At 62.8% G+C, this 11,221-nt stretch overlaps 1 protein-coding gene across 1 annotated transcript; it reads left to right on the forward strand.

Moving 5' to 3' along the window:
* The first annotated feature begins 1,570 nt into the window (after window positions 1-1,570).
* Window positions 1,571-10,044, forward strand: LOC142363205 (mesothelin-like). The gene is made up of 18 exons (XM_075436081.1): window positions 1,571-1,911; window positions 2,088-2,322; window positions 2,415-2,464; window positions 2,965-3,085; window positions 3,203-3,288; window positions 4,053-4,179; window positions 4,265-4,455; window positions 4,539-4,629; window positions 4,722-4,866; window positions 5,496-5,680; window positions 6,244-6,396; window positions 6,519-6,652; window positions 6,916-7,049; window positions 7,214-7,314; window positions 7,531-7,748; window positions 7,821-7,925; window positions 8,172-8,809; window positions 9,962-10,044. The coding sequence occupies exons 1-18, from the start codon at window positions 1,571-1,573 to the stop codon at window positions 10,042-10,044; spliced, it is 3,138 nt and encodes a 1,045-aa protein (XP_075292196.1).
* The last annotated feature ends 1,177 nt before the right edge of the window (window positions 10,045-11,221 follow it).

An 11,221-nucleotide genomic window follows, 5' to 3' on the forward strand; every position in this document is an offset into this window, starting at 1 on the left:
GCCACCTCTGGCCAGCAAGCCCGCGGCGGGGGCCGCGTCCCACCAGCAGCCTCACAGCAAACAAGTTTCTGTAATTCCACCACTCCGGCGAGAGCTATTTTTACAGCGAATCCTTCCAAAATAGAAACCAGAAACACCTGCGGGCGGCTGACCCAGCCCCAGTGCTGCAGGACCGGTTGCTCAGCGGGGGACGGCGGCACCGGGGGATGGCGAACCCCGCTCAGCGCCGTGCCGGCGGGTCCAGGGACCCTCTGTGAAGGATGAGGCCCCAAACCCGGCCAAACTGGTGGTGCAGCCCGGCGTCCAGCCCAGCCGACTGCTCTCACCCTTCCCTTTTCCCGGGATAAATGCATGGATAACGCGATGGCTGCTGCGCAGCATTGGGGTCCTCTGGGTTTTCAGCACCTGAATTCCTGTTTCTTTTCAGGCTCTTCCTTCATGGCGCGTACCGGGTGGCATTTCAGAGCGGGATCGGAAATTATTGGGAGAAAGCTGGGAAAATGGGAACGTGGCCAAGGCACAAAGGACGGGTGGGAGGGACGCACCTCGCAGAGAGGTGCTGAGCCCATCACCGAGGGCTGGTCCATTCTGCACACCGGTTGCCGTATAAAATATACCCCTGCCTAGCTCAGAGGGTTTTCACCACTGGAAGGGCCTTTACCTCCGTCAGGAGCATGAAAAACACCAGACCAGAGAATTCAACTCATTCACCCCAAAGTTCAAAGTGACCTTTTACAAAGAAAAAAAAAAAAACCAAACCTAGAACGGGAAAGAAAGCAGCTTTACAAAACCCTGTTGAGAAACTGCCCCGTCACACCCCGTTTTCCCATCCCCACCCCGCAGCAGATAAGTGCCGAGCCCTCCGCGGCGCTGCCCGTCCTCGCCCGCGGCCGGTGGGCGAGCACCTTCCCCAGGCGAGCAGCGCGAAGCCCCCGAGCCCAGCCGACCCCCCGGACGGAGAGCAAGGCCACCGGTGGGACTTGGGGAGCGCAGTGGAAAAATTACTGGCATCTAGCTCAAAGGGCGATCAGCTAATTAGCTAATTGCTCTCTGGGCAGCGCCGAGCAGCCCCTCGCTGGCGGTTCTAGAGCAGGGATTTGTTTTCTGTCGGAGGTTTCCAGCTGCGGGGTGTGGAGTCGGGCGATGCGTGCTGGTGCTCCTCCACTGGGTTGCACTGGGTTCCTCCCAGTCTGTGCTGGTGTGGTTCTGTGCGGGGCCAGGGGACGGTGGGGGATGCTGTCCCGCAGGGTCCGGGCAGGAGCAGGGTGCTGGGTGTCGGAGAGGACAACTTGTTGTGGAGGTTTCTTTAGCAACGAACGGAGAATGAAATTCTGCTTTCTGCTGCGTAGGATTTCCGATCCCTCCCTTGGCTGCGGGGGGTTTGAGCGGGCACTCGGAGAGCGCGGGTGGGCACGCTGAGCCCCCACGGCTCCAGCCCCAGCACCGCACAGGACCGACCACAGGACCATTCCCAGCCCGGCCGGCGCTCAGCCCCGTCCCGGGGTGCGGGACACGGCTCCCACCTCTGCTCCCCCACCGGCCCGCAGGACGAAGCCCCAGCACAGGCACCATGGTGCGGGCAGCCCCGGCAGCCGTCGCTCTCTGCCTCCGTGAGTTATGCCTTGTGCCCCCCAAACCGACCCTGCCTGGCCCCCCGTGCCTGCCCGAGGACCCCCTTCCACCCCGGCCCTGGGGATGCTCCAGCCCACGCCGCTTCCCGTTCCCAACCCGCTCGGCTTTGGCTCTCCCCATGCTCCCGCCGGCATCCGCGGGCAGTGGGAGCTTTTCCCAGCCGCTGCCGCGTTGGAACCCCGCACAGGAGGATTTCCAGCGGCTGAGTTATCGCTTTCCACCTTCTAACCCCACGCTGAGGGACGCCGGGGTGCCCGGGCTGGCACGGGCTGCGGGGCGGTACGGGGGGGGGCTGCTCTCTGCATAGCATTCACCAAGCATTTCCTAAATATTATCAAACTGATAAAGAAAAAGCCCTTCCCAGACTTCAAACCCGGAGCTGCTTTAGAACAGCCCCCAGCTGCCTGCAGGTTTCACGGCGCGGGTGTTTGATAACCGCTCCCGCTCCGTTGCAGGTTTCTCCGCGGCGCCGGTGAAGGCGGCAGCGGTGAGTGCCCGCCGGCGGCTCCCGGGGCTCCGAACACGCCCGGGTTTTGCCCAAACTTCATGGCTGGTGCCCAGGAGCGGCAGAACCGCCGCGGTTCCCCGGCTCCAGGGGGGCAAAGCCATCGCCTCCGTGCCGACCCGCTGCGCAGCCCACGGCCCTGTCCCACCTCGTGGGCTGGCCGCTGGTCTGGGCGCACCGGCCGGGTCAGATCCCATCCCCTGCTCGGTCCCTGCGTCCAAAATCCCGTTTTCCCGGTGCTCACTAGGGCTGAGCATCCCCTCATCCTCCTCCCCAGGCTGCCCTGATCCTCGGAGCCGTCCTATCCGCCACCCAGCAGCACCCCGAGTAAGTACCAGCCCCCGCCACGGTCTCTGAGACGTGGGGGGTCTCAGGGGGGCTGGGCAGGCGTGGGTGGGTGCTGCATTTCTCCCCACACCCGCGTCACGGCCGCGGTGACAGGTCGCTCGGGCTGGAGAGGATTTAGAGCCTTGCGCAGCCGGTTCTGGTGCCAGCGCCCGGGGTTTCAGCCGCGTCGCTTCTGTTGTCGCGCAAACACACCGAGAATTCTCGTTCCTTTGTGGGGTGACGTGACGGGAGCCTCCCCCGAGCCAAAACCCAGGCTCCGCTGGCCTCTCCCGCACCCAAATCCCGGGGTATGGTGGGCACCCATATGGGCATCCCCCACGGCATCACCCCTGCGCTGGCACGAGGGGACATTTTCCTGGCACCCCAGGTTATTCCCACTTACCTGTGGGTCAGGGCGAAGGAACGAGCGGGTTCGTCCCCCCCGGGGTGTCGGGGAGCCTCGGCGGGTGGTGAAACGCGGCCGTGCCTCCCCACCGCAGCCTCCCAGCCGCGGTCCCGCAGGGCTTCCAGTGCATCCCGGCCGGCGACCTGCCCGCTGCCGACGTCCTCGCCTTCGCCCAGGGACTGCAAAACACAACGCTGGGGATGAGCGGTGCCCAGGTGGGTGGGAGCGGGGGGCTGCAAACCCCACGGAGCCCAGGGGGAGCTGGAGGGTGCTGGGGGGGGGAAGGGGCTCTCACCGCCCCGGCATTGACACGGCAGCGTCTCTCTGCCCAGCTGTCCTGCCTGGCCAGGCTGCTCACTGCCAAGAACCTGACGGCCGATTTCGGCAGGTACCCGCCAGACCTGCTGCTCTTCTTCGAGTGAGTAGCGAGGGTGGCACGCGGCCGCGGGTTTGGTGCCAGCTCACGTGGGCCTGGCAGCGGGAAAACAATATTCTGAAAATCGCCTGTGGGCACCTCCAGACCCACACGAGGCATTTCGAGCCCTGCAGACCCCCTTGGTCCCCTCCTTACCCCGGTCTTCTCTGAGCCTGGGGCCACGCTGGCTGCAGGACGGGGTGCATGGGGTTGGCAACCCCTGTCCCATGCCCAAGACATCCCTCCCCAGGGTGAGAGGAGACCCCCCCAGCCCCACGCAGCTCTCTGCGCAGAAGGGAGCCAGCATTTAAAACATCTCTCCCCACCCCCACCCCCCAAAAGCTACGTTAAAGATGTCTTGTTGGTCTCTTCTCCCCAGTAACAAGTGACGGGATGAGAGGGCATGGCCTCAAGTTGCGTCAGGGGAGGTTCAGATTGGATATTGGGAAAAATTCCTTTACTGAAAGAGCGGGCAGATGTTGGCCCCAGCTGCCCAGGGCAGTGGGGGAGTCCCCACCCCTGGAGGCGTTCAAAAACCGTGCGGATGTGGCACTTGGGGACGTGGTTTAGCAGGCGTGGGGGTGATGGGGTGATGGTTGGACGTGATGATCTCCGAGGTCTTTTCCACCCTTAACAATTCCATGATTCTGTGATCTCCTGCCTGGGCACGAGGAGCCCTTGGCCCCGCGCTGAATCACAGAATCACAGAATCACAGAATAGTAGGGGTTGGAAGGGACCTCTGTGGGTCATCCCTCGCTCCCCACAGCTCGCCCGCCGTGGGTGGTGGGACCTGCCGAGCGTTCTACGCCCGAGCTTCCCGTGGGAACCTGGACCTGCTGCCCAGGGGCTCAGCCCGGCGGAGGGGGCTGCTGCGCGGGGCCATGGCCTGCCTGGTGAGCGGGGACTGAGGCGGGGGGCGGCCGGGGTCCCCCACACCCCTCGCCCAGCCTTCGTACAAGGCCGGGTCGTCTCTCGCAGGGGGTGAGGAGCAGCCGCCTGCGCCGCGAGCAGCTCAGCAGCCTCGGGGCCCTGGTGTGCGACATGGAGCCGGAGACCATCGCGGCGTCGGACCCCGGCGTGCTGGAGAACCTGAAGCTCTGCCCAGTGCTGACGGGGGCCCAGCGGGACGTCCTCAACGCCGTGCTCCTGGGAGGGGGCACAGCGTACGGGTAAGGAGCCTCTGCCTGCCCGTAGCGGGCAGGATGACGTGCCCACGGGGATGCTGAGCTGATCCTGCTCCCGCCGGCTGCAGGGATCCTTCCCGCTGGGATTTACGGACTCTGCAAAATCTGGGGCCGCTGGTGCTGGCTTTGAACCAGACCACGCTGAGCTCGGTGGCCGAGGTAAGCCCCTTCCTCGAGACCTCGGGGGGAGCTGCCCACCGGCCCGGCCAGCCCCGAGGCGGCGGGACCCAGCACCCTCTGCCCCGCGGCAGGCGGCGCGGGACGCTTTCGGCAGCAGCATCGCGGCCGCGTACGGCAGCCAGCGACGGCCCCAGCGGGAGAAGTCCCTGACCCTCCTCAGGGCCTTCGCAGCAGCGTCGGCTTCGTCCCACCCCAGGCTGAAGCGGAGCGCGGACCGTGAGCGTTTCCCTTCACCGCGGCCAGTCCAGACCAGTTCAGAGCTCTTGGGGGGGGGAAATGCTCCCGGGCTGGCCGGCATCTGGGTGCCCCCAGGGAGGGGGACAGGACCGGGCAGAAAGCGGTGGGATTCCCGTGAAGTAGCCGGGGAGATGGGGGAAATGTCCTCGCAGCACGCTGGGGTGTTTGCTCTTACCTGGGAGCAGGAATATGGTGGTGGCAGCTGGGAAGGAGCTGGGGACGGGGAGAAAACTCCCGGAGCCGGGCAAGGGCAGCACCAGGGGAGGAGGCTGCAAGACCAGAGGATGCTCAAGTGGGTGATGGGGACGGGGCTCACCTTACCAGAGCGTTTTCAGTTGCCTTCAGCAAGACAAAGCACGCGTGGTCTGCAGAAACATCAGCGGGTTCTTCAGGGATACCTTTGAGGAACGACAGCAAAGAAGGCACCTTCATGGGTTGGGGACCCAGGGTAGGGGAGGTGGATTTGCAGTCCCACCTGGCAGGGCGGCTTGAGCTGCGTCACTGTGATTCCAGAGGGCTTTCCGAGGGGCTCTGGGCCCCGTGGCAGGAGCAGGGCTGGCCGGGAGGGAGGAACGGCCATCTGCCTGACGTGCCCTCCCTGCCCGCAGGCTGCCTGTCCGCGCCCATCACGGCCAGAACCATCTCCGACCCCTTCCTGCTCATCCACTACGACACCAGCGAGCAGTTCGACCTCTGCCTGAGCAACGAGGTTCTAAAAGCAAACCTGGAGCCTCTCCTACAGCAGCCGCTCACCGTGGAGTACCTCCAGGTCATCAAAACAAAGCTGGAGCAGGTGATGGGCAGCACGGGCACCCTCCGGGCATGGAGGCACCCGAGTGGATCCTCTCACAGAATCACAGAATAGTAGGGGTTGGAAGGGACCTCTGTGGGTCATCTAGTCCGACCCCCCTGCCGAAGCAGGGTCACCTACAGCAGGCTGCACAGGACCTTGTCCAGGCAGGTCTTGAATATCTCCAGAGAAGGAGACTCCACAACCTCCCTGGGCAGCCTGGGCCAGTGCTCCGTCACCCTCAGAGGGAAGAAGTTCTTCCTCGGGTTCAGACGGAACTTCCTGTGCCTCAGTTTGTGCCCATTGCCCCTTGTCCTGTCACTGGGCACCACTGAAAAGAGCTTGGCCCCATCCTCCTGACCCCCACCCTGCAGATATTTGTAGGCATTTATAAGGTCCCCTCGCAGCCTTCTCTTCTTCAGGCTGAACAAGCCCAGTTCCCTCAACCTCTCCTCGTAGGGGAGATGCTCCAGTCCCCTCACCATCCTCGTAGCCCTCTGCACCCGTTTCTGCCTTCTTTTCCCTCCCCTGACCCCGTTTTCCGCCCCGCTGGCCTGGCCCTGCAGATTTACCCGTCGGGGATCCCGGAGGAGCAGCTGAAGATGTTTGGGCCGTTGTCCCGCCAGTACACGGTGGAGATCAGCCTGTGGCCGGTGACGTCCGGTGACACGCTCTCAGCCCTGCTCGACCCCTCCGATGGGAAGTGGGGGGCTTCCCAGGTAAACCCGCGGCGGGGGATGGGTGCTCGTCGCCCAAACCGGGACGGGGCTGCAGCACGCGCGTTCCTACCGGGAGCATCTCCCTTCCCTGCCTGTGTGTAACCACGGGAGCTGTTCCCCAGGTCCAGCAGCTGGTCAGCAGGTACCTGGCCCTGGGGGGCACCTTGACCGGGCCCTTGCTGTGGAAAATCGGTGGGAGAAACCTGTGTAATCTGCAGGAGGAGCAGATCAATCAGATATCTCCAGAAGCAATCAGGCAAGCTGCGTTTTAGGGATGCTTTTTCAGTCCCACGAGGCCGCTGGGACCCAGGGGAAGCGGGTGGGGGGATGGCTGACTCCCACCTCCGCGTCGGCTCTGCCCGCTCGCGGGCAGCACGTCGGGATGGCCGCATCCCGCTCCCAGCTCCTGCCCGAGCCACCTGCACCGCGGGCAGGCGCAGCCCGCTCATCCCCCCCTGCCAACAAAAGGGCTTTGGGGTGGTGCCCCCGGCTCTGACCTGGGACCCTCCATCTCCCCAGGACTGCTGGACCGCTGAACGTTTCTTCTTGCTCTCAAATCAAGAAGGACCAGCTCTACAGAAAAGCCCGGGAGGCCTTTGCTGGCCAGGCTGGCACCCCCAGGGCGTATTACTGCCGGATTTGGCCATACCTGGGTACATCTCTCAGCCTTCACCCTCCTTCCCACGGCAGCGGGGGCTGGATACCCCTTCCTCGGCCACGGGGGTTTGGCCACACGAGAGACAGACCCAACGATCCCCAGAACCCCTCCAAAAGCGTTGGAAGCACGTGTCTAGGTGCCCCGTACGCTTTCTTTAAGGTGGAGCTCCAGCAAAGGACCTGAAAGAGTTGGCCAAAGCTGGCGTTGCCGTAGACATGGACGTGGACACCTTCCTGGCCCTGAATCCCGACGAGCTGCAGGTGCGTCCCCGGCACGATGCCGCTCGTGTCCCTGCTGAGGGCTGAGCAGCGGGGCTCGAGGCCGCAGCCCCATCCCATCACCAATTCTCTATATTTTTACCTTTTTAAAATATTCTTTTGGAAGTCGTTGCTTGCTCCGCAGCCCCGTTAGAAAAGCACGCTGCGGCGATGCCGGCTGCGAGGGCGAGCGAAGGCGGTGGTGGACGTGTGTTGCAGAAACTCAGCGTCACGGATGTGAAGAATCTGCTCGGGGAAAACCTCCCTCACCTGAAGGAAGCTGAAAACGAGACCTCGGTGATGCGCTGGGTGAAGGGACAGTCCCAGCGGGAGCTGGACTGCACCCTGGGAATCGGCCTGCAAGGGGGGATGGAGGAGCCCAGCCCCGCGGGGACGGCCACCCCTCCTCGTCCCACCGCCTCCGCCAGCGTCCCCGCGCCCACCACCCTCCCCACTGCACCCACCCTGACTGCCGTTAGCAGCCCCCCTACCACTAATCCGAGCACCAGCCCCCCCACGCCCACTGTCCCTGCACCCACCACCCTCCCCACTGCACCCACCCCGACTGCCGTTAGCAGCCCCCCTACCACTAATCCGAGCACCAGCCCCCCCACGCCCACTGTCCCTGCGCCCACCACCCTCCCTGCTGTCCCCACCCTGATTGCCATTAGCAGCCCCCCTACCTCTAATCCAAGCACCAGCCCCCCCACGCCCACCGTCCCTGCACCCACCACCCTCCCCACTGTCCCCACCCAAACTGCCATTAGCATCCCCCCTACCACTAATCCAAGCACCAGCCCCACCAAGCCCACCATCCCCACCCCGATTGCCGTTAGCAGCCCCCCTACCACTAATCCAAGCGCCAGCCCCCCCACGGCCCCCAGCCCTGGCAGCCCGACCCCCCCTAACACCGCTGCTGGGACCCCCACTGTCACCTCCACCACCCGACCTGCTCCCACCACCGGCTCCATCCTCCCGTGCTCCGTCCACCAGTCTGCCACCCCACACCAGACCACCCCCCCTGCCGCCACCCACCCCCCCCCCCCGGCTGTGATCAGCCCCAACGCCACCTCTCCCGGCTCTGTCCCAGCCCCTGCCCTCACACACGGGGCCACCACCGTAACTAAGCCGCCTGTTGCCACCAGCACCGCGCTGGTGCCCACGACCCCCCCAGCCCCGGGGGGTACGGCCAACCCCAGCACCCACAGTGCTCCCAGCACCCTTCCCCCTGAGGCCACCGCTGCCACCACAGCCACAGGGATGAACGTCCTCCCCCACAAGCCCACCACGACTCCCAACTCCACCGTCCCCACCCAAAAGAGCGTCATCTCCTCAACGGCCGAGACCACAACGTTGGCTTGCGAGACCAGGGCCCCTCCGGCATTGCTCGGCCCCTCTTCCACCACCGCCGGCAGCGAGACCACCAAGAAACCACCGGCAGCCGTGCCAGAGCCACCGAGACCCCCCGGCGGATACATCAACGTGCAGCCTGAAGCTGGTAAGGCGTCAACGTTCAGAGTCAGGCAGGGTGCAGGAACCGATGGCGAGGCAGGAGCCTTCACGGACAGGCAGCACCTGATCCCGATCCACCTTGTTCCTGGCCGGAGTCAACCCCGGCGTGTGGCTCTCCACAGCGAAGCCCACGCAGCCACCGGTGAGACGGGCAGCGGCGCGGTGCTGCCGGGCGTCACAGCCCCTGCGTCGGGAGCTCGGTGCCTTCAGCCCGGCAAGGGGCACCTCCAGACGCCTCGTCACCTGCTGAGCACGCAGCACCCTCCACCACTCAGCAGAAAGCTGGAGTAATTCTGTTTGCTACCAAAGCACTGTAGTATTTTTCACGAGGCAGGGGTATGGCCCCCTGTCTTTTAGCTGCATGCAGCGTTTCTGAACAGGCATCGCTGTTAAAGCGCGAGAATCTGGAGTTGTTGAACCTGACGGAGCTACATCTGTAGCTTTGGTGACTCGGATTGCTTCACTCCTGCTTTATGCTGGTGAAAGTAAGGAAAGACCCAGTCCTGCTGACTGCTCCCAGCCAGGCGACGTTTATCACGGGGGTGCAATGTCACGACAGGCAGGAGAGTGTTGTCACAGAATCACAGAATCCCAGCATGGCAGGGTTTGGAAGGGACCTCTGGGGGTCACCCAGCCCAACCCCCTGCCCAAGCAGGGTCACCCACAGCAGGCTGCACAGCACCGCGGCCAGGCGGGTCTGGAATATCTCCAGAGAAGGAGACTCCACAGCCTCCCTGGGCAGCCTGGGCCAGGGCTCCGTCACCCTCAGAGGGAAGAAGTTCTTCCTCGGGTTCAGCTGGAGCTTCCTCTGCTTCAGTTTGTGCCCGTTGCCCCTTGTCCTGTCGCTGGGCACCACTGAACAGAGTCTGGCCCCATCCTCCTGACCCCCACCCTGCAGATATTTATGGGCATTTCTAAGGTCCCCTCTCAGCCTTCTCTTCTCCAGGCTGAACAAGCCCAGCTCCCTCAGCCTCTCCTCCTAGGAGAGATGCTCCAGTCCCCTCACCATCCTCGTGTCCCGACACGTGGAGCTCTGCGGGGTGCCCGCATCCCGACGCAGCTCCCCTGCCCCGCCAGCTCACACGTGCTGTTTACCTGGACAACCCAATTCCTTCCTCATCTCTGTTCTCCACCCTAGGGTCCGGATCCCGGCTCTCCTCCTGCCTCGTGCACCTCCTGACCACAGCCGTGGGAAGCTGGCTGCTGCGAGGGCTTCTCTGACGCTGCCGCCGCCAGCACCGCGCTCCCTGGATCCCTCCTTCAATTTTCACCGTCCTGCAAAATAACGGTGCTGGCAAATTCCCTGCTGAAAAGCAGAAACCTGGGAAAGGAATGGAGTTTGTCCATTGACACCAGCGCAGAATTTGCTTGTTATTTTTGAGGCTGGGCAGTGAAAGGAGGACTGATCTTCTTCCAGCCCCAAAAGAAGCCCAACAGGCACTTACTAGCTCGTTTCTCGTGTAATCCACTTACCGGCAATATTGACTGGTCTGACAACGCGTTGGTGCTGACAGCGGGCCCAGTTCCGCCAGCTTTCCTCGCACCCAGTGGTATTTCACTCCTACGCAGTCCCACTGGGAGCTGTTGTGGGACGACTCAGGGGTTCGAGCTACTGGCTGCTGCCAAAGAAGCAGAATACGGCCCCGCAACGCAGGCTGAAAGCCCAGAGATCCACTAAAATCCATTTAACTTGGTTCATGAACTTGATTTTTGATCGAGATTTGTCCAAGCTACGCAAAGCCTCGTTAGAGGGATGATTAACTGAAGGTATCTTGATTACTGTTGCAATGCTATATAATAAAACACCAATCAACTCTTTTTTCTCGAATCAGTTGTGTTCTTCGATGCGTTCAGTGCTTTCCATTGTAGTTTTTCCAGCTAGCTTTAATCTAAACAGTTTCTACTTCTTTTTTGCTCAGACTTTCCTCATTAGCTAGTGTCTCCTCCTCCCATAGCTGTACTACGAGAGTGTTTCTCCCTCCAGCTTGCAGATTTTCCACTTGCTAGTTTCGCTCTCCACAGACTGAGGAGATTCCTGCGTGTCACTCGCTGCGAGTGACTCCAGGCACGAAGAAACAAACCAAGACTTCTGCCAGGGGATCGATGCTGTGTAAGTGCCTTATAAATGCCTACAAATATCTGCAGGGTGGGGGTCAGGAGGATGGGGCCAAGCTCTTTTCAGTGGTGCCCAGTGACAGGACAAGGGGCAATGGGCACAAACTGGGGCACAGGAAGTTCCGTCTGAACATGAGGAAGAACTTCTTCCCTCTGAGGGTGACGGAGCCCTGGAACAGGCTGCCCAGGGAGGTTGTGGAGTCACCTTCTCTGGAGATATTCAAGACCCACCTGGACAAGATCCTGTGCAGCCTACTGTAGGTGACCCTGCTTCGGCAGGAGG

The sequence above is a fragment of the Opisthocomus hoazin genome, chromosome 15 (genome assembly GCF_030867145.1).
Source record: "Opisthocomus hoazin isolate bOpiHoa1 chromosome 15, bOpiHoa1.hap1, whole genome shotgun sequence".
NCBI lineage: Eukaryota > Metazoa > Chordata > Aves > Opisthocomiformes > Opisthocomidae > Opisthocomus > Opisthocomus hoazin.